Here is a 24,145-nt window from a genome sequence, read left to right as displayed (position 1 = left end):
ACAAATGTACGTATAATAATATTCATATTTGGATAACACAAATAAAGTTTCCAACAGCCAAAGCAAAGAAAAAAAAGATAATCAAAACAATATATCATTTTAAGAATTTTGTTGAGACTTTGTTTATGAAACATGATGCCTGGGGAAGGAAACATTCTAGTTATTGAAACATTATTCTTGATGCTTTTCCATACATAATCTGATTTAACCTTAACAGTAGTCTATAAGATGTAGAGTGTTATCCTAATTTTACAGGACACTGAGGTCTAGATATATTAAATATCCTAAATAACACAGATAAGTATTCTAGTACAGCATAGTCATTCATATGCTCATTTGCCAAAACTTGAGTAAGGACCTATATGTCAGGAACTGTAAGAGGCACTTGCATTTAGAAGTGAAATTATTCTGTCTTTGTTCAGGAATCTCACAGTCTAGCGGTGATCAAGATGGCCTTAATATCCTGCCCAGCTTGCCTAAACTATAGATTTCTTCCTGAATATAGTCCTCTGACCTCTCTTTGCTTAAGCATTTACTTCAGAAAACTTGTAATTGTATTGATAAATTCTCTGACATTTTGACATGTAAATATTCTCCCAGCCTCTTGCCTTGTCTTTCTTAAGGACCTGGGAACTATCTTAGAAATTAAATATTAACAGTCATAATAATGATAATAATTAAATAATGTTGAGAAGTTACTGATTCTAATACATTAATTTGATATTAACCTAAGCATCAGACATGGTGATAGACATTTTAGATGCATTAAATAGCTATTGCTTGATAGGACAGTAATTTCCACACAGTGCTAATTCTCAGTATTTTCAGATGTGACCAGATAGAGAGAGAATAGTGGCTAAAGTGTTTTACCTTTTTTTCTGAAACTCTTTTAAAATACTTTATAACTTCAGAGAGTGGAGTTTAATAGCAAGAAGAAAATATGAACTATTATTAATGTGGATGACAGTGATGATTCTACTCACGTCTTATACCTTTAAGAAATACTTCAATAATTTACCAGCCTTCTGGAAATTGAAAAGTGCATAAGAAAAAAAATATATTTTTATTTTTCTCAGTCTATGCTTAACTTATCTTGTCCAATCTGCTTATTTTTTGTTCAACCTGACTGCTAAGGCATATTTACAAGAACAAGTTATAGCTAAGCATCCTAAATTGATCTCCAAGTCCCACTTTCTGCCATCATAAACTCAATTTTACTTGTCAAGTTAAAACTGAAATAAAATGCACAAACAAATCTGTATAATCTTGGCAAGGCTGCTTTTGTCTTAATGGTTTGGATTTTAGCAGAAATGCCATGGCTGTAGTTGGCTCAGGTCATAAGCTGTAAAATCAAGCTGGATTTCCAGGGAAGAGGAAGAGATTCAAGGAGATGAGTCACCACGGGACAAGTCTGATTCATGCCTGCTGTGCTTTCCTCAGTATCTTTCCCGCCCTCAGTTCTTTTTTTTTTTTTTTTGTCTTTTTTTTTTCCTCCTGCAGATTCTCTCTCTCTCTTAAAAATCTCTTCTTTTTTCTTTCTGTGTCAATCTCTATTTGAAGTTAGATGTCAAAAAATGGCATTTCCAGGAGTCATATTCAGCATTACAAGGTATTTTATGTATCCTGAATTGTATTGGTAGGAAAAACTTGTCTTTCACATTAAAAAAGATCCCCATTCCCCGCTATAAGCCAAGAGTGGTGCTGTTATGCTCATGAGTTAATATATTTTGGCTTTTAAAGGAGGAACTTTTGCAACTTTCTCTGTGGTAGTTTTCTGTGACAATCTGGTTCTTAGGCCATTGAAATAAAAATGATAATAAATTAGATGTTTAAGGCATTGTCCAGGAGGAAGCTAATTCCTGTAAGTGTCTTTTTTGCCCTTTGGGGGCATGGTCAGTGCTAAAGGGCAAGTAATTGACTTTTTAGAAAACTGAAACACTAGTTTTGAATGTTTAACACAAAGAGTTTATATTTGAAATTTTAAATCTTGAACACATTTACAACTTTTATTCTACTTTACAATGTATCTATATTCTATTTGCTCAGATTCCTTCAAACTTTAATGGGAAATAGGAAGTGGTAAAGTGATTGTGTAGAGCTGCACATTCACACTCTTTTTTTTTAACATCTTTATTGGAGTATAATTGCTTTACATTTTTGTGTTAGTTTCTGTATAACAAAGTGAATCAGCTATACGTATACATATATCCCCATATGCCCTCCCTCTTGCGTCTCCCTTCACCCTCCCTATCCCACCCCTCTAGGTGATCACAAATCACTGAGCTGGTCTCCCTGTGCTATGCAGCTGCTTCCCACTACCTATCAATTTTACATTTGGTAGGGTATATATGTCAAATCTACTCTCTCACTGTGTCACTACTTACACTTCCCTCTCCCCATGTCCTCAAGCCCATTCTCTACATCTGTGTCTTTACTCCTGGCCTGCCCCTATGTTCTTTGGAACCATTATTTTTTGTAGATTCCATATATATGTGTTAGCATATGGTATTTGTTTTTCTCTTACGGACTTACTTCACTCTGTATGACAGACTCTAGGTCCATCCACCTCACTACAAATAACTCAATTTCATTTCTTCTTATGGGTGAGTAATATTGCATTGTATATATGTGTCACATCTTCTTTATCCATTCATCTGTTGATGGACACTTAAGTTGCTTCTATGTCCTGGCAATTGTGAATAGATCTGCAATGAATATTGTGGTAAATGATTCTTTTTGAATTATGGTTTTCTCAGAGTATATGCCCAGTAGTGGGATTGCTGGGTCATATGGTAGTTCTATTTTTAGTTTTTTAAGGAAAATCCATACAGTTGTCCACAGTGGCTTTATCAATTTACATTCCCACTAACAGTGCAAGAGGGTTCCCTTTTCTCCACACCTTCTCCAGCATTTACTGTTTGTAGATTTTTCGATGATACCCATTCTTACTGGTGTGAGGTGATACCTCATTTTAGTTTTGATTTACATTTCTCTAATGATTAGTGATGCTGAACATCCTTTCATGTGTTTGTTGGCAATCTGTATACCTTCTTTGGAGAAATGTCTAGATCTTCTGCCAATTTTTGGAATGGGCTGTTTGTTTTTTTGATATTGAGCTGCATGAGCTGCTCGTATATTTTGGAGTCTAATCCTTTGTCAGTTGCTTCATTTGCAAATATATTCTCCAGTGTGAGGGTTGTCTTTTCATCTTGTCTATGGTTTCCTTTGTTGTGCAAAAGCTTTTAAGTTTCATTAGGTCCCATTTGTTTATTTTTGTTTTTATTTCCATTTCTCTAGGAGGTAGTCCAGAAAGGATCTTGCTGTGATTTATGTCATAGAGTGTTCTGCCTATGTTTTCCTCTAAGAGTTTTAGAGTGTCTGGCCTTACATTTAGGTCTTTAATCTATTTTGAGCTTATTTTTGTATATGGTGTTTGGGAGTGTTCTAATTTCATTCTTTTCCATGTAGCTGTCCAGTTTTCCCAGGACGACTTATTGAAGAGGCTGTCTTTTCTCCATTGTACACTCTTGCCTCCTTTAACAAAAATAAGATGACCATATGTGCGTGGGTTTATCTCTGGGTTTTCTATCTGTTTCAATTGATCTATATTTCTGTTTTTGTGCCAGTACCATACTGTCTTGATTACTGTGGCTTTGTAGTGTAGTCTGAAGTCAGGGAGCCTGATTCCTCCAGCTCCGTTTTTCTTTCTCAAGATTGCTTTGGCTATTCGGGGTCTTTTGTGTTTCCACAAATTGTGATTTTTTTTTGTTCTCATTCTGTGAAAAATGCCAATGGTAGTTTGATAGGGATTGCATTGAATCTGTAGATTGCTTTGGGTAGTTTTCTCATTTTCACAATGTTGATTCTTCCAATCCAAGAACATGGTATATCTCTCCATCTGTTGGTATCATCTTTAATTTCCTTCATCAGTGTCTTAGAGTTTTCTGCATACAGGTCTTTTATATCTCTAGGTAGGTTTACTCCTAGGTATTTTTTGTTGTTGTTGCAATGGTAAATTGGAGTGTTTCCTTAATTTCTTTTTCAGATTTTTCATCATTATTGTATAGGAATGCAAGAGATTTCTGTGCATTAATTTTGTGTCCTGCTACTTTACCAAATTCATTGATTAGCTCTAGTAGTACTCTGGTAGCATCTTTAGGATTCTCTATGTATAGTATCTTGTCATCTGTGAACAATGACAGTTTTACTTCTTCTTTTCCAGTTTGGATTCCTTTTATTTCCTTTTGTTTTCTGATTGCTGTGGCTAAAACTTTGAAAATGATGTTGAATAATAGTGGTGAGAGTGGCAACCTTGTCTTATTCCTGACCTTAGTGGAAATGGTTTCAGTTTTTCAACATTGAGAATGATGTTGGCTGTGGTTTGTCATATATGGCCTTTATTATGTTGAGGTAAGTTCCTTTCCTGCCTTATTTCTGGATGGTTTTTATAATAAATGGGTGTTGAAATTTGTCAAAAGCTTTCTCTCCATCGATTGAGATGATCATATGGTTTTTCTCCATCAGTTTGTTAATATGGTGTATCACATTGATTGATTTGCATATATTGAAGAATCCTTGCATTCCTGGGATAAACCCCACTTGATCATGTTGTATGATCCTTTTAATGTGCTGTTGGATTCTGTTTGCTAGTATTTTTTTGAGGATTTTTCATCTATGTTCATCAGTGATATTGGCCTGCAGTTTTATTTTTTGTGTGACATCTTTGTCTGGTTTTGGTAACAGGGTGATGATGGCCTCATAGAATGAGTTTGGGAGTGTTCCAAAATATGTGGGTGCTATATTATGGAAGAGTTTAAGAAGGATAGGTGTTACGTTTTCTGTAAATGTTTGATGGAATTCACCTGTAAATTCATCTGGTCCTGGGCTTTGCGTTCTTTGAAGATTTTTAATCACAGTTTCCATTTCAGTGCTTGTGATTGGCCTGTTTAAATTCTCTATTTCTTCCTGGTTCAGTCTCAGAAGGCTGTGATTTTCTAAGAATTTGTCCATTTCTTCCAGGTTGTCCATTTTATTGGCATAGAGTTGCTTGTAGTAATCTCTGATGATCCTTAATATTTCTGCAGTGTCAGTTGTTACTTCTCCTTTTTCATTTCTAATTCTGTTGATTTGAATCTTCTCCCTTTTTTTCTTGATGAGTCTGGCTAATGCTTTATCATTTTTTTTTATCTTCTCAAAGAACCAGCTTTAATTTTATTGATCTTTCTATCACTTCCTTCATTTCCTTTTCATTTATTTCTGATCTGATCTTTATGATTTCTTTCCTACTGTTGAATTTGGGGTTTGTTTTTCTTTCTCTAATTTCTTTATGTGTAAGGTTAGGTTGTTTGTTTGAGATTTTTCTTTTTAATTGAGGTAGGGTAGTATTCCTATAAACTTCCCTCTTAAAACTGCTTTTGCTGCATCCCATAGTTTTGGGTCATCGTGTTTTCACTGTCATTTGTTTCTAGGTATTTTTTGATTTCCTCTGATTTCTTCAGAGATCTCTTGGTTATTTAGTAGTGTGTTGTTTAGCCTCCATGTGTATCTATTTTTTTTACAGTTTTTTTCCTGTAATTGTTATGTATTCTCATAGTGTTGTGGTCAGAAAAGAGTCTTGATACTATTTCAATTTTCTTATATTTACCAGAGCTTCATTTTGACCCAAGATATGATCTATCCTAGAGAATGTTCCATGAGCTCTTGAGAAGAAAGTGTATTCTGTTGTTTTTGGATGGAATGTCCTATAAATATCAATTAAGTCCATTTTGTTTAATGCATCATTTAAAGCTTGTGTTTCCTTATTTATTTTTATTTCAGATGATTTATCGACTGTTGAAAATGAGGTTTTAAAGTCCCCTACTATTATTGTGTTACTGTTGATTTCTCCTCTTATGACTGTTAGCATTTTCCTAATGTATTGAGGTACTCCTATGTTGGGTGCATAAATATTTACAATTGTTATTTCTTCTTCTTGGATTGATGCCTCGATCATGATGTAGTGTCCTTCATTGTCTCTTGTCTTTATTTTAAAGTCTATTTTGTCTGTTATGATAATTCCTACTCCAGCTTTCTTTTAATTTCCATTTGCATGGAATATCTTTTTCTATTCCCTCATTTTCAGTCTGTATGTTTCCCTATGTCTGAAGTGGGTCTCCTGTAGACAGCATATATACAGGTTTGTTTTTGTATCCACTCAGCCTGTCTATGTCTTTTGGTTGGAACATTTAATCCATTTATGTTTAAGGTAATCATCAATATGTATGTTCCTATTATCACTTTCTTAATTGTTTTATGTTTGTTATTGTAGTTCTTTTCCTTCTCTTGTGTTTCCGGCCTAGAGAAGTTCCTTAGCATTTGTTGTAAAGCTGGTTTGGGGGTGCTGAATTCTCTTAGCTCTTGCTTGTCTGTAAAGGTTTTAATTTCTCTTTTGAATGTGAATGAGATCCTTGCTGGTTAAAGTAATCTTGGTTGTAGTTTTTCCCCCTTCATCACTTTAAATATGTCCTGCCACTCCCTTCTGACTTGCAGAGTTTCTGCTGAAAGATCAGCTGTTAACCTTATGGGGATTCCCTTGTATGTTATTTGTTGCTTTTCCCTTGCTGTTTTTAATATTTTTTCTTTTGTATTTAATCTTTCATAGTTTGATTAATATTTGTCTTGGCATGTTTCTCCTTGGATTTATCCTGTATCGGACTCTCTGTGCTTCCTGGACTTGACTGACTATTTCATTTCTCATGTTAGGGAAGTTTTCAATTATCATCTCTTCAAATATTTTCTCAGTCCCTTTTATTTTCTCTTCTTCTTCTGGGTCCCTGATAATTCGAATGTTTGTGTATTTAATGTTGTCCCAGAGGTCTCTGAGACTGTCCTCAATTCTTTTCATTTTTTATTTATTCTGCTCTTCAGTAGTTATTCCCCCTATTTTTTTAACATCTTTATTGGGGTATAATTGCTTTACAATGGTGTTTTAATTTCTGCTTTATAACAAAGTGAATCAGTTATACATATACATATGTTCCCATATCTCTCTCCTCTTGCATCTCCTTCCCTCCCACCCTCCCTATCCCACCCCTATTTCCCCTATTTTATCTTCCAAGTCACTTATCCGTTCTTCTACCTCAGCTATTCTGCTATTGATTTCTTGTGGACAATTTTTAATTTCATTTATTTCATTGTTCATCATTGTTTGTTTGCTCTTTAGGTTTTCTAGCTCCTTCTTAAACATTTCTTGTATTTTCTCCATTCTATTTCCAAGATTTTGCATCATCTTTACTATCATTACTCTGAATTCTTTTTCAGGAAGACTGCTTATTTCCTCTTCATGTGTTTGGTCTGGTGAGTTTTTCCTTGTTCTTCCATCTGCTGTGTGTTTCTGTTTTCTCATTTTGCTTAACTTACTGTGTTTGGGGTCTCCTTTTCACAGGCTTCAGGTTCATAATTCCCATTGTTTTTGGTGTCTGCCCCCAGTAGGTAAAGTTGTTTCAGTGGGTTGTGTTGGCTTCCTTGTGGAGGGGACTGGTGCCTGTGTTCTGGTGAATGAGGCTGGATCTTGTCTTTCTGGTGGGTAGGACCCCATCTGCTTGCGTGTTTTGGGGTATCTGTGAACTTACTATGACTTTAGGCAGCCTCTCTGCTAATGGATGGGGATGTGTTCCTGTCTTGCTAGTTGTTTGGCATGGGGCGACCAGCACTGGAGTTTGCTGATTGTTGAGTGGAGGTGTGTCTTAGCCTTGAGACAGAGATCTCTGGGGGAGCTCTTGCTGATTGATATTATGTGGGGCTGGGAGGTCTCTGATGGTCTAATGTCCTGAACCTGGCTCTTCCACCTCAGAGGCTCAGTCCTGACACCCGGCCAGAGCACCAAGATGCTGTCAGCCACATGGCTCAGAAGAAAATGGAGAAAAAGGAAGAAAGAAAGAAAGAAAGAAAGAAAGAAGGAAAGAAAGAAAGAAAGAAAGAAGGAAAGAAAGTAAAGTTATTAAAATAAAAAATAATATTATTAAAGTAAGAAAATTAAAAAGTAATTAAAGGAAAGAGAAGAGACCAACCAAACCTATAAGGAAATTCACCAATGATAAGAAGTGCTAAATACTAAATTAAGATAAAAATAATAATCAGAAACTAGTCAGTCGCATACAGCACAACCCTGGTCTATAGTTTCTCCCAAAGTCCACTGCCTCAATTTTGGGATGATTCTTTGTCTATTCATGTATTCCACAGATGCAGTGTACATCAAGTTGATTGTGGAGATTTAATCCACTGCTCCTGTGGCTGCTGGGAAAAATTTCCCTTTCTCTTCTTTGTTTGCACAGCGCCCAGGTTTCAGCTTTGGATTTGGCCCCACCTCTTCATATAGGTCACCCTCTGGAGTCTGCTCTTCACCCAGACAGGAGGGGGTTGAAGCAACGGCTGATTAGGGGGCTCTGGCTCACTCAGGCCTGGGGAGGGAGGGGTACAGAATGCAGGGCGAGTCTGTGGAGGAAGAGGCCAGCATGATATTGCAACAACCTGGGGCACACCATGTGTTCTCCCCAGGAAGTTGTCCCTGGATCACGGAACCCTGGCAGTGGCATGCTGCACAGTCTCCTGTTGTGGGGAAGGTGTGGACTGTGAGCTGTGCTTGCACATGGGATTCTTCATGGCTGCAACAGCAGCCTTAGCATCTCATGCCCGTCTCTGGTGTCCACGGTGGTAGCCACAGCTTGTGCACATCTCTGAAGCTCATTTAGGTGGTGTTCTGAATCTCCTCTCCTCGTGCACGCTGATACAATGGTCTCTTGCCTCTTAGGCAGTTTCAGACTTCTTCCTGGACTCCCTCTTGGTTAGCTGTGGTGCACTAGCCCCCTTCAGGCTGTGTTCACACAGCCAACCCATCCTCTCCCTGGAATCTGACCTCCAAAGCTGGAGCCTCAGCTCTCAGCCCCCACCTGCTCTGGCAGGTGAGCAGACAATCCTCTCAGGCTGGTGAGTGCTGGTCGCCACCAATCCTCTGTGCGGGAATCTCTCTGCTTTGCCCTCTGCACCACTGTTGCTGCACTCTACTCTATGTCTCTGAAGCTTCCCCTGCTCTGCCCACCCTCCCGTTTCCACCAGTGAAGGGGCTTCCTAGTGTGTGGAAACTTTTCCTCCTTCACAGCTCCCTCCCTGTGGTGCTGGCCCTGTCCCTATTCTTTTGTCTCTTTTTTTCTTTTGCACTACCCAGGTAAATTACACTGTTTTTCATTACTGGAGATTAAATGAGACCTAGTAACTTTCCAGGAATTTCATTTAAACTTTTTAAATAATAGAAGAAGAAATCACAACTCATTGGGTTTTGCAGTATATATGGTCCATTTTATATAATCCCTTTTGAATTCATAAAACCAGCTTTATTTGAGTAAACTAATACACAGAAGTATTTATTTTAATTTTCTATCACAGAACATCATTAAAATATAATCTGAAGAATATTAATAAATTTCCTAGCACAAGGAGGGAACATTTTTAATGGTTTCTTAACAGACATCCTACCAATAATGATTGGAACCTTCTCAATTACTATATCTTGATCCCTAAATTAGATTGAATGATCAGTTATTGAATGCTTATTGTAAGGAAAATACTGGGAGTTGTGAATAATAATATCATATCAGTAGAACGTGGCTTCTAACCTCAAGCTTTAAGGGATTAGGCAAATACAAACTAGTTTAAGGGACTAGACAAATACATATATGACATAATTCAAAGCCAAATTTGTTAAATGCCAAAATACAAATAAACTATTATGAGAGCTTATAGGCAGAAGAAATAGGATGTGGTTGGGACAAGGAATCAAACAAGGTTTCTTTAAAGAGATGACATTTTAATGTTTGAAAAAGGATGTAGGGATTTGAGAAGTAAATGTTCAAAAGTAGTCCTTCTAGATGGTCAAGATTTAGTGGTAGAAAAATGTGGGACAAGTATGGAGAACAGTGCTTTACGAAGTTTATTCTCTCTCTTTAGCATAGCTATTCTTCAGAATACCTATAGAAGTTGTGAATGCAGAAATTATAATGCAAGATAGCTGAATTTCCAGAGCATACTTCTCTACAGTTGAGGTTCCCAGTGAATCAAATTTTCCTCAGAGATACCTACAGGATTCTACTTCTAACTTGTCATAAAATTTGATGCGGGTTTCCGACTGTCAGAGTATATACAGTTGAACAGATTTATGAACTTTGCTAAGCTGTATGTGGACAAAAAATTTGTCCATTTTCATTTTAGGGAATACAAATAAATCTGTATATTTACTTTGGATAGTGTGTGTGTGTGTGTGTGTGTGTGTGTGTGTGTAGTGGATACACATATACACATGGATTCAAAATGCAAAAATAAATGGAATAAGCTAGTAAATCTAAATTGCATTGACAAAATACCCAATTGACTACCAACGATTTTGGAATGGGGGAGGAACCCAAGGATTATGGCACATTCATAGAATTCCTGGCTAACTGTGAACCAGGACCTAAAAGCTTAGAAAGAAGGAGTGACTAAGAAGTTCAAAGATTAAAACAATCAACCCAGTACATTTAAGAGTTCTGGTCTGTTAGTTGTTGTGAGTCAAGCTTACTGTCTCACACATTTAAAGGATGATTTTTTTAATTGAAGCATGTATGTAGACTGAATTCTGGGGACAAGAAAGAGGAGGGAAAAAGAGAGAAATATTTTTTCTCTCTTCTGGCTAACACAGGGATTCTGATTTTGGAAGTATCACTTTGAATGGGTTATGCTTGTTACTCTTCTCTATGCTGTGTTCCCTAGGAAGGATATTCACACATATAATTCCAAAATTGTGTTTACACAATTCTTTTTACAGAATATAAAAAATAAACAAATAAGAACAACAAAAAATCCTCCAGTGACTCCCCATGGTCTCCGAGGTAATGTTCAGACTCTTCGACATTCAGCACTCTCCACATGCTGCTCCTTCTTCTGACATTCTTTAACAATTCCTTCAATTACTCTTTTAATTACTCAGCCTTTCCAAACACCTATTCTCTGGGGTGGCACAGAATAGCTCCTTGCTCTCAGACACAGATATTCTTGTATCTCTACACAGTTTTCTGCATTAGCCCAACTGGTTGCTCAACAGAAATTTCCTGTTATGGGGCTTAGCTCAAGCTCTCCATCTGTCAACACACGTATCTTCTTTCTGTTGGATATGAATCCATTCTTAGGGCATAACTCAAGCCCTACATCTTCCCCAATTAAAAGTTTGTGAAGTTAGACTAAAGTCCACTTACTGTGCTATTCCTTGATTATAGATTTTTGAATTTACATCTGACTCATGCTTGTCAGCTCTCTGTTTTTCCTGTCACATAGCTAATCTATATAGATTTATTTCTGTTAGCCTTTCCTTTCACAAACCAATCTCTCTGTTCCATTCATCATTCCTATCTTCCTTCTTTGAACTTACTCTAATTTATCTGAATTTTTTGGCCCTGAAATTTTCACAATAAAATATTCTAGGAGGACTCATGTCAATATCTTGTAACATATTACACATCTTTTTGTTTTAGCTGAATTTATTCACAAATGTGCAGGTTTCATTCTTAGAGCTTCTTATTCATACTTCCATCTGAACATATTTATATTGTTATTGACAATTCATGAGTCTATCTGACTAGATTGTGAGCTGTGAAAAACCAGCGTGTTTGTAGTCACCCAGTAGATATTTTTTTAACTGAATATCAGACTTCTGTGGAACTTTTCACTACAGTATTTATTGTTATTACTTTTTGTAAGGAAACAAAATGTCTATATTATAATTTTTAAACACCAGAAGATTAATATTAGAACGTGTACACAATTATAATTGGGTTAGATCATGTTGGGTTAGAGCTTTCTGCCAATAAATATCAATTTATTGCCGGTTAGCTCTAAATCCACCTTCTTTTTACTCTTGCTTTGTGAGCTGGATCTTGTAAACATTGTTCCTTTGGCAGCTGGCACCATGTTAGGGTTTGTCAGTAGAGAGTGCTTGGAGGAAAACTGAAAGGCATTGAAGAAAAAGGGGTTTCTTTTTCGTGGTTCCCATGTGTTTTTCTCTTTGCTTCTCTGGCACAGCTGTCAGCACCATACAGGACACCCTCTGAAGCTCAACTGGCACCCCAGCAGGAGGATGCCTTCTCATTATCCCCAGTCCACCAACACCCCAACAAACTCCTGTGACTTCCAATAGGCTGCAGCCAGCCCCCCTCCAAATGGGATGTGAATCTCAGCCTAGGAGATAGAGGCTCTTCTAGTTTTTTCCTTCTTTATATACTCTCCTTCAGCCATAGTGATAGTAGTTGTTCCCTACATTTTCTATTCTCATATACTTTTGCAGTCTCTTTTACCTTTTTTAAGCAGGTAACCATATTTTACTAGTTCATAATTATTCATATTACATTTGCCCTGTTAAAATTACTGGTGAGGTTTCTGTCTCTTGTCTCCTGGTTGGACTTTAACCAAGACAATCCAGTTTAGGCATTCTTGGATTCTACATGTTTAAGAATGACCATATGTAATTGATAAACCTTTAGCCAGACTTATTAAGAAAAAAAGGGAGAGGGCTCAAATCAATAAAATTAAAAATGAAAAAGGAGAAGTTACAACTGACACTGTAGAAATACAAAGGATCATAAGGGACTACCTACAAAAAACTATATGCCAATAAAATGGACAACCTAGAAGAAATGGACAAATTCTTAGAACAGTACAACCTTCCAAGACTGAACCAGGAAAAATAGAAAATATGAATGGACCAATCACATGTACTGAAATTGAAACGGTGATTTAAAAACTTCCAACAAAGTCCAGGACCAGACAGCTTCACAGGTGAATTCTGTCAAACATTTAGAGAAGAGTTAACCCCTATCCTTCTGAAACTCTTTCAAAAAATTGCAGAGGAAGGAACTCTCCTAAGCTCATTCTATGAGGTCACCACCATCCTGAAAACAAAACCAGACAAAGATACCACAAAAAAAGAATATTACAGGCCAATATCACTGATGAACAGAGATGCAGAAATCGTCAACAAAATACTAGCAAACAGAATCCAACAATACATTAAAAGGATCATGTGGGATGATCAAGTGGGATTTATCCAGGGGGTGCAAGGATTCTTCAATATACACAAATCAATCAATGTGATACACCACGTTAACAAACTGAAGAATAAAAACCATATGATCATCTCAATAAACGCAGAAAAACTTTTGAGAAAATTCAACACCCATTTATGATAAAAACTCTTCAAAAAGTGGGCATAGAGGTAATCAACCTCTAGATAATAGGGGTCATAGATGATAAACCCACAGCAAACATCATCCTCAATGGTGAAAAACTGAAGGCCTCCTCTAAGATCAGGAAAAAGACAAGGATGTCCACCCTCACCACTATTACTCAACATAGTTTTGGAAGTACTAACCATGCTATCAGACAAGACAAAGAAATAAAAAGAATCCAAATTGGAAAAGAAGAAGTAACATAGTGACTGCTTGCAGATGACATGATACTCTAAATAGACAATCCTAAAGATGTTACCAGAAAACTGCTAGAGCTCACCAATGAATTTGGTAAAGTTGCAGGATAGAAAATTAATACACAGAAATTGCTTGCATTCCTATACACTAACAATGAAAAATAAGAAAACAGAATTAAGGAAACAATCCTATTCACCACTGCATCAAAAGAATAAAATACCTAGAAATAAACCTACTTAGGGAGGCAAAAGACCTTTATTCAGAAAACTATAAGACACTGATGAAACAAATCGAACATGACACAAACAGATGGAAAGATATACCATGTTCTTGGATTTGAAGTATCGATATTGTCAAAATGACTATACTACCTAAGGCAATCTACAGAGTCTATGCAATCTCTATCAAATTACCAATGGCATTTTCCACAAAACTAGAACAAAAAATTTTAAAATTTGTATGAAAACACAAAAGACCCTGAATAGCCAAAGCAATCCTGAGAAAGAAAAATGGAACTGGAAGAATCAGCCTCCTTGACTTCAGACTCTACCACAAAGCTACAGTCATCAAAACAGTATGGTACTGCACAAAAATGGCAATATAGATCAATGGAAGAGGATAGAAAGTACAGAGATAAACCCATGCACCTATGGTCATCTCAGACAAATGAGGCAAGAATATACAATGGAGAAAAGACACTCTCTTCATAAGTAGTGCTTGGAAAAATGGACAGCTACAAATAAAAGAATGAAATTGGAACATTCTCTAACACCATACACAAAAATAAACTCAAAATGGATCAAAGACCCAAATGTAAGGCTAGACACTATAAAACTCCTAGAGGAAAACAGAGAGAACACTCCTTGACATAAATTGCAGCAAGATCTTTTTTGATCCACATCCTAGAGCAATGAAAATAAAAACAAAACAAAAAAAACTGGGACCTAATTAAACTGAAAAGTTTTTCACAGCAAAGGAAACCATAAACAAAATGAAAAGACAGCCCTCAGAATGGGAGAAAGTATTTGCAAATGAAGCAACTGACAAGGGATTAAGTTCCAAAATGTACAAACAGCTCATGCAGCTCTGTATCAAAAAAACAAACAACCCAATCAAAAAATGGGCAGAAGATCTAGATAGACATTTCTCCAAAGAAGACATACAGATGGCCAAAAAGCACATGAAAAGATGCTCAACATCACTATCAGAAAAATTCAAATCAAAACTACAATGAGGTATCACCTGACACTGGGCAGAATGGCCATCATCAAAAGTCTACAAACAGATTGCAGTTGGACTCAGCAGCCCGGTGCGCACCGCGTGGCTTTTGGGGCGAGACCCCGGCGGGATCTGGCAGGAGGGCGGCAGCTGCGGTCGGAGAACGGGACGCGGACAAGATAGTTGAAGTATTGATAACACCAAGGAAATCTGTCACAATTTGAAAAGATAAGGAAAAATTTGATTTCCAGACACTACAGGAAAAGAAGTAAAAATGCGTCCAGTGAGAATTTTTGTGAATGATGATCGCCATGTGATGGCAAAGCATTCTTCTGTTTATCCGACACAAAAGGAGCTGGAGGCAGTTCAGAACATGGTGTCCCACACGGAGCGGGCTCTCAAGGCTGTGTCCGACTGGATCGATGAGCAGGAGAAAGGTAGTGGCGATCACGCCGAGTCTGAGAATGTGGATGTGCCCCCAGAGGACGAGACCAAAGAAGGGGCCGGGGAGCAGAAGGCAGAGCATGTGACTAGAACCCTGAGGGGCATGATGCGTGTTGGCCTCGTGGCAAAGGGCCTGCTGCTCAAGGGGGACCTGGACCTGGAGCTGGTGCTGCTGTGTAAGGAGAAGCCCACGACCGCCCTCCTGGACAAGGTGGCTGACAACCTGGCCATCCAGCTCGCTGCTGTTACAGATGACAAGTACGAAATACTCCAATCTGTCGACGATGCCGCGATTGTGATAAAAAACACAAAAGAGCCTCCATTGTCCCTGACCATCCACCTGACATCCCCTGTTGTCAGAGAAGAAATGGAGAAAGTATTAGCTGGAGAAACGCTATCAGTCAACGATCCCCCGGACGTTCTGGACAGGCAGAAATGCCTTGCTGCCTTGGCGTCCCTCCGACACGCCAAGTGGTTCCAGGCCAGAGCCAATGGGCTGAAGTCGTGTGTCATTGTCATCCGGGTCCTGAGGGACCTGTGCACCCGCATTCCCACCTGGGGTCCCCTCAGAGGATGGCCCCTCGAGCTTCTCTGTGAGAAGTCCATCGGCACAGCCAACAGACCAATGGGTGCTGGCGAGGCCCTGCGGAGAGTGCTGGAGTGCCTGGCTTCAGGCATCGTGATGCCAGATGGTTCTGGCATTTATGACCCTTGTGAAAAAGAAGCCACTGATGCTATTGGACATCTAGACAGACAGCAACGGGAAGATATCACACAGAGTGCGCAGCATGCTCTGCGACTTGCTGCGTTTGGCCAGCTCCATAAGGTCCTGGGTATGGACCCCTTGCCTTCGAAGATGCCCAAGAAACCAAAGAATGAAAACCCAGTGGACTACACAGTGCAAATACCCCCCAGTACCACCTACGCCATTACGCCCATGAAACGCCCAATGGAGGAAGATGGGGAGGAAAAGTCTCCCAGCAAAAAGAAGAAGAAGATTCAGAAGAAAGAGGAGAAAGCAGAGCCTCCCCAAGCGATGAATGCCCTGATGAGACTGAACCAGCTCAAGCCAGGGCTGCAGTACAAACTGGTTTCCCAGACCGGTCCAGTTCACGCCCCCATCTTCACCATGTCTGTGGAGGTAGACGGCAACTCATTCGAGGCTTCTGGGCCCTCCAAAAAGACTGCCAAGTTGCACGTGGCCGTTAAGGTGTTACAGGACATGGGCTTGCCCACGGGTGCCGAAGGCAGAGACTCCAGCAAGGGGGAAGACTCAGCTGAGGAGACAGAGGCGAAGCCAGCCGTGGTGGCCCCTCCACCTGTGGTGGAAGCTGTCTCGACCCCCAGCGCTGCCTTCCCCTCAGATCCCACTGCCGAGAACGTAAAACAGCAGGGGCCGATCCTGACCAAGCATGGCAAGAACCCTGTTATGGAACTTAATGAGAAGAGGCGTGGCCTCAAGTATGAGCTCATCTCAGAGACAGGGGGCAGCCACGACAAGCGCTTCGTCATGGAGGTCGAGGTGGACGGACAGAAGTTTCAAGGCGCTGGCTCAAACAAAAAGGTGGCCAAAGCATATGCCGCCCTTGCTGCGCTAGAAAAGCTGTTCCCCGACGCCCCTCTAGCCCTTGAGGCCAACAAGAAGAAGAGAGCCCCCGTGCCTGTGAGAGGTGGACCGAAATTTTCTGCTAAGCCACATAACCCTGGGTTCGGCATGGGGGGTCCCATGCACAACGAAGTGCCCCCGCCCCCCAATCTCCGAGGACGGGGAAGAGGAGGGAACATCCGAGGTCGAGGTCGAGGGAGAGGCTTTGGTGGCGCCAACCATGGAGCTACATGAATGCTGGCGCCGGGTATGGCAGCTACGGGTATGGAGGCAACTCGGCGACCGCCGGCTACAAATTATAATTTCTTTTCTCTGCTCTGTCTCCCCCTTTTGTAGGTGACTTTTTCACAGACTGCTACGGCTATCATGATTTTGGGTCTTCCTAGAGCATCTAAAAGTATTGCACACAAAATCAACTTTTTACTCCAATTTTCTCGAACTCCAGAACCCAAAGTGTCCGTGCTGTGCCCTGTGCTTCACTGGGTTTCTCAACCGTGGCTTGTCACCGCAGCTTGTCTGAAACTCTTAGCCTGCAGAATTTAAGACAATGGAAGTTTTTATTGTGATTTGCCTTTGAACTTGGTCATATTGAAGTTCACAATAAGTGGAAAACAATTTTCAGAGAATGCGTTTTTTGTGCAGAATTGCACAGAATTCTAGAGCCAGCGTTGGTCAGCATCAAGGCAAAAGCCCACCTTTGCTTTTTATGGAAAGCATTACTTTATTTAAGAGACAGATAATAATGCATTTTAATCTACCTTAGTCTTAATTTACAGCAGGTTTTGTATGAATTTTTAACCTTTTAACAAATTCCCAAATCTGGTTGATGCCTTTGACAGTAACGATTTCACCACATCTGAATCCAGAGCAACCGGCCTTTTTTTTGTTGTTTTTTCATAAGCATGTGAAACGTTGGGAACGTTGGGGAATTGTATATTGTGCTAAGTTAACCTCTTCCACCTTTTGTAAATGCTCTGGTGGGTTCTTGTTCCGGGATGCAATGTTCTGTGGCTGCTTTAGCTAGAGGTGAACTCTCAAAGGTATCAAAACTGTGCTTCCACTATTAGTGCAAGAAACAGACAGGCTTTAAGGAAGAGAGAACGTGGAATTTTGCAAGTCGTAATCACACCTGCAAATGCATGGGATTCTAGAGGTTTTTTTTCCATTTTTCTTTTCTTTTCTTTTTTTTTTTTTAATGGGGCTTTAAAAATAATCCAGCAGGAAGAGCTTAATACATAGCACAATTCTCCAGTGAAGAGCCGAGCCTCAGCAGGGCCTGTGCTGCTGGGCGCACGTCCACGGCAGAGTCCAGAAGGCCCGGAAAGCTGCTGCCCTCTCACCTCAGGGTGCAGGCTTGAGCTTGTGTGGCTTCTCCCTTGTGCGCAGAGGCACACAGGCGTTTTGGCTCTTGAATGAGACCCCCGTCTCTTGGCGGGAGTCCTTCTTGGGAATGAGTGTAGTTTGGGCTCTGGTCAGCAGGTTTTTTTGCAGCAAGGCCTGCCTCTGCGTTGACTTGCAAAATTTTGCGTTTATTCAGTCAGGCAAAAAATTGGTCAAAACGGTTATTACATAATTTGTTCCCAGGGGTTTGAAACATTCAGTGAAACTTTTTAAAACTTTGATTGCATGATGTATTTTTTTTTTCCTAGAAAGTTATTGTTTGAGAATAATGTCTTTTTATACCAGGAAATAGTTATCCTGAAATGACGTTGAAAATTTCCCCTCCCCTTTATTATTATTATTATTATTTTTTAATCAATACATGTTAAAGTAACAAAAAAAAAAAAGTCTACAAACAATGAATGCTGGAGAGAGTGTGGGGAAAAGGGAACCTTCCTACTTTGTTGGCAGGAATGTAAATTGGTACAACCACTATAGAGAACATTATGGAGGTTTCTTAAAAAATAAAAATAGAACTACCATGTGATCCAGCAATCCCACTCCTGGGCATATATCCAGAGAGAACCATAATTTGAAAAGATACATGTACCCCAATGTTCATTGCAACATTACTTATAATATCCAGGGCATGGAAGCAACCTAAATGTCCATAGACAGAGGAATGGATAAAGAAGATGTGGTAACATATATAATGGAATATTATTCAGCCATAAAAAAGAATGAAATAATGCCATTTGCAACAATGTGGATGGACATAGAGATTATCATACTAAGTGAAGTAAGTCAGTCAGAGAAAGACAAATACCATATGATAGCACTCATATGTGGAATCCAATTAAAAATGATACAAATGAACTTATTTGCAAAACAGAAACAGACTCACAGATTTTGAAAACAAACCTATGATTACCAAAGAGGAAAGGTGGTGGGGGAGGGATAAATTAGGAGTTTGGGATTAACACACACACACTACTGTGTATAAAATAGATAACTAACAAGGACCTACTGTAAGCACAGGGAACTCTACTCAATATTCTGTAATAACCTATATGGGTAAAAAATCTGAAAAAATAAGAATATATGTATATGTATAATTGAATCAATTTGCTGTACACCTGAAACTAACACAGCATTGTGAATCAACTAATCTCCAATAAAATTAAAAAAAAAGAATGCTCACATGTGATACATAGTGAAAGGTTAGATGTTGTTTATTTGTAAGTGAATCTTTTTTCATAACTTGTACAGTTGATATTTTTATTATTACTATTATTTAACTTATTGGATGATAATGATTTTTCTAAACCGTTTTCCTTCAAGGGTAAATATATCAACTGCATATGTTCCCCATTGTAGAAACTAACTTATAAAAATATTTGAGGGGGCTTCCCTGGTGGTGCAGTGGTTGAGAGTCCGCCTGCCGATGCAGGGGACATGGGTTCGTTCCCCGGTCCGGGAAGATCCCACATGCTGCGGAGTGGCTGGGCCCGTGAGCCATGGCCACTGAGCCTGTGCGTCTGGAGCCTATGCTCTGCAATGGGAGAGGCCACAACAGTGAGAGGCTCGCGTACCGCAAAAAAAAAAAAAAAAAAAAAAATTGAGAGTGATGTCAAATGGGATAAGAGTAATAATAATATCACCAATGATAACGTTAAAATTTACTGAAAGTTTAGCATTCATTGGTCACTGTTCTAAGTGCTTTATATATATCAAATCATTTAATTGTCTTAAAAATCCTTAGAGTTAGTATTAATATTATCCTGATTTCATAAATGACAGAAGCAAGGTATCAATATGACCAATTAAAGTACAGAGCATAAATCACCTTGTCTATGGCTTACCAGATATTGTTGTAAGAAATATTCAGGTACTTTCTTCAACTGCAAATTCAGTATAAGCCAGGAGAATGATACTACTACCATAAAGCCAATGGAATATTAGAAGGCATTAAATGAACTGTAGTGTCTTTTAGAAAAGGAGGTAACAATTCCATTGCACTTTCACTTTTGAGACATCCCTGTAAATATTTAGTTCAGCTTATTTCAGTGAAGTTTCAGAAGGATTTCAACCAACCGGAACACATGCAGATGAAAGAAATTAGGATGGCAATAAGTTTCAAAACAATGTCCCTATATAAAAATGGTTGAATTAAATAAGAATGTTTGGTCTAGAGAAAAAAGACTTTGGGAAGGAAGGAAGCTAATTATTCAAACATTTGAAAGGCTGTCTAGTGGAAGAGACACTGAATTTATTCATTGTGGCTCCAGAAGGGAGGACAATTATTGAAGAGTAGTAATTACAAGGAAGAATGTTACTGCTAAGTATAACAAAGAATTAGAATAATGAGTTCCAAATATCTTGAGCTTCTAGTAGTTTGGGAAAGAAAACAGAATCATTAAAAGGAAAATACTGTGGGAAAACATTATATGATCTAGCATAACACAGTGTAACAAACACATATGTCTCAAAAAGAGCCCCCAAAACCATTTGTTAGGGATTTTATAGAGAAGAGAATTAATGCATTATGTATTTCTGGGATATCTTCCAAGCTGAAATTTCATGATTTTATTAAAATTAAATTACATTTTTAAAATGTAACATTTAGCTCTTCACATACATGTTTTAGGAAGGTGATGACCTGAATCTGACTCCCTTTCCTTTTGGCACCAGTTCTAGATTCCCTGACTCTCTTTAATCAAATTGATGCAGAATTAAAGAAGAATTAAAAATTGAACTTTAATATTATCTAGAAAGAAATAAAAAGAATGCTTCTTCCAAAACCTATGGGTCACAATAAGAACCTGACCAAAAAAAATTACAGTTTTAGAGGTTTCATTGTTAAAGACAAAATATGAAAAAGAAAGGAATTCAGCCTTAATCTCATTAGATAAAAGAGCAACATGAAGTCAATGTAAACTAGTTTGAAGCCTGGAAATCTATAAACAATCTGTCACAAAAAGAAATTAAAGGAGGAAAAATATGATTTTCATTAGTAGATGATAGACAGACATTAGGTAAAATTTATGAGACATTCCTTATAATATATCATAAATAAAATAGTAAGAAGAAAACTACTTAAATACAATAGATATGTATCTGAAACAAGAAGGAATTAATGTAAAATAGTAAAACCATTTAAATTAGAATTGGAATGTTAGCTTTTTATCACTATTTTTATTCAAAAATATCCTGAAAGTTTTAGCAAATCTTTATACACTAAACTTTTTCTTCCATTATGCACATTTACTTGTTTTTTTTAATTGCCCATTTTCACAAAATACCTAACTATTAAGAAATAACCTCTATGTTCTTTTTATTACAAACTCATATTGCACTAAATACCTATTACTTAAGATTAGTGTTTCCTATAAATTTTATAGAAGAAAAAGGAGCATATTGAATCATTTGTCCCCTCCTCATTGACTTGGTTTGCACTCTTTGTCAATTATCACTTTCTCGTATAAACATGTCTTATTGTGGTTTTTATTTTATCCCCAATGATAATAAAGCAATTCTTATCCCTAAATTTCATGTTTGTAGAAGAGATAATCTCCCTCATAATTAACACCCTTCAAAATTTTCTTTTATATTCTCATCTCTAGATGAACTTTAGAAATGTCAAATTTTTCCCACAATCATTCTCAAGCAATCATTTAGCCTGCTTCATGAATTTCCCCGTTAAAGAACGTGACTAAATAATTGTTATAATTAAGTTGATCTTCATGATGTTGGTGTCCAGGTGAGACAGGCTGGGGGAAGTGCTACAATGTTTGCACCTGGCCAAATGTCTCCTCAAGCAATAAAATACAAAGAAACTATAAGGGACTGAAAATAGCTGCGTACATGTGCAGTTGGGGCAAATTATGGACAACAAGATACAAAAAGACCAAAAACCCAACTGCTACTTCTGAAGAGCCAGGAGCAAAAGCAGGGGGTCGGGAGTAAACACAGGGGGTACTGGGCATGCGCCCCTGCACACAATACCACCAAAAGGATGGGCAAACGTCCTAAGCCACCCCTCCAGCCCAACCCCTGGACACACCCTTACCCTCACTCCATATAAGGAACCAGCTCGCCCCCCCACCCAGAAAGCAAGCAAGGGAACATGTTACTTGTTCTCACTCCCTGCTACTGCAGCAGGAGCCCCATTAAAGCCTTGTCTGAATTTCTTGTCTGGCCTCTTATCAATTTCTGTTGCTTAAAGAAGACGAGAACCTGGTCGGTAACACAGGGTGGACAAAATCAGACTAGCAGCTACATTTATAGAATTCTGTCTGTGTTTGGTACATGGTATAATATATTTTCTGTTGACATCTTTCTATTACCTTCATAAATGAAAAACGACATAGCTGAACACAGAATGATTGTGTTCCAATCCTTTCTCTCAAAACTACGTCCATCATTGTCTTAACATCACCAAGAAAATTGAGTCCAACATTATTTTTCCTCTTAAAGTTTTAATTTTTCTCTTAGATTTTTCTTTTGGTATGGACACCTATATGTTTCTTTACATTTCAAATATTAAAAATCTCATTAAAATCAATGAATTATATTTTACCTTTCATTACTGACTCTTTCATATTCTCTTTGGGAACACATATTATTACAGATTAAACCTAATGGTCTTTCATCCATTTTTTTCTTTGTTCTCATTTTTCCACTTCCCTTTCCTCTATTTTACTCAGGGAATATTTATCATAATTTTCTCTGGGTATATACCATTTATTGGATTTTTTCCCCTGTAGTATCAAATCTGCCATTTATTTCTTCAAATGAAGCATTGCACTTAATCAGGAGTTTTGTTGATACTGAAATTTTCTAGATTAATATCTTATCATAACCTACTAATGTTTCTCAAAGATACTTTCATTCTGAGCATTACTGAGCTAAATTAACAGACATTTTCTATAATATTCTTCAGTTTCTAGAAGTAAATCTTTTTTTTTAATTGAGTAAAATTGACATAACATTGTATTAGTTTCAGATGTACACATAATGATTTGATATATGTATATATTGTAAAATGATTACCAGAATAATTTTAGTTAACATCCATCACCACACATAATTACATTTTTTCTCATGATAAGAACTTTTAAGATCTCTTTTAGCAACTTTCAAAACATACAATACAGTATTAACTATAATCATCATACTGTAATTACATCCCTAGGATTTATTTACCTTATAACTGGAAGTTTGTACCTTTTGACCACATATTCATTCTGAATAGAATTAAATTTTATTCAAATAAATGAGTTCTTTTTGAGCCTCAGAATACTGCTCTGTTTGCTTGTACTGAAGAATTTTTTCCAATGTTTTTTCCAAGCTTCCATGATTTTTTTCTCATTAATTCTCTTCTGCTTTGATTAAGTCAATATTCAGTGTTTTCACTGTTATGACCAAGTAAATATTATTTACAGTTGGGCAATATACTGTGCAATAATTACATTTCCTTCTTAAAAACTGTTGTTGACTTGGTATTTATAGTGGCCTTAGTTTTTCATTCTTCCTGGAGTTCTCCATTGCCCAGACTGGTCCGCTCTAGGTCTGCTACAGAGTTACCATCCTGGGACTCCTCTTCACCAGCCATCAGGAGACTTGGTTCTTTTTTGTGTTAGACCCTCTTTTTTTTTTTTTTTTTTAATTCAATGATTTTAGTGAAACAAGGTTCAGGAGATTTCTTAGAAAAGGTTTGTTAATCCTTAGATTTCTAAAAAATACAGTTGATTCTCATTATTTGTGGATTCTGTATTTGTGAATTTACAAAGTTTATTTGTAACTCCCAATTCAATATTGCAATGCTTTCATGGTCATTCAGAGACATGCACAGAGCAGCAAAATATTTCAGTTGCTGAGGCAGCATTCCAGCTGAGATTGAATAAGGCGATACCCTGCCTTCTTGTTTTACCTCTCATACTGTAAACAAGTGTTATTTTTCATGGTCTGTTTAGTGCTACATTTTTTGTACTTTTGTGTTTTGTTGGTGATT

General features: G+C 37.8%; 2 protein-coding genes across 7 annotated transcripts in view; one reads left to right on the top strand and one right to left on the bottom strand.

Moving 5' to 3' along the window:
• Positions 1-24,145, bottom strand: part of RALYL (RALY RNA binding protein like) — an 834,129-nt gene that overhangs the window by 125,528 nt on the left and 684,456 nt on the right. The gene's annotated exons all lie outside the window — the stretch shown is intronic.
• LOC105748309 (interleukin enhancer-binding factor 3-like) lies at positions 14,776-17,046 on the top strand. Its single transcript, XM_012535331.3, has one exon. It carries the CDS (start codon positions 14,977-14,979, stop codon positions 16,984-16,986), a length of 2,010 nt encoding a protein of 669 aa, XP_012390785.2. The 5' UTR covers positions 14,776-14,976; the 3' UTR covers positions 16,987-17,046.

Source organism: Orcinus orca, chromosome 17 (genome assembly GCF_937001465.1).
Source record: "Orcinus orca chromosome 17, mOrcOrc1.1, whole genome shotgun sequence".
Lineage (NCBI taxonomy): Eukaryota > Metazoa > Chordata > Mammalia > Artiodactyla > Delphinidae > Orcinus > Orcinus orca.
This window is presented reverse-complemented; position numbering and strand designations above follow the sequence as displayed.

Excerpts from the sequence above, each read along its gene's own strand:
- LOC105748309 (XM_012535331.3), top strand. The coding sequence starts at position 14,977 with ATGCGTCCAGTGAGAATTTTTGTGAATGATGATCGCCATGTGATGGCA.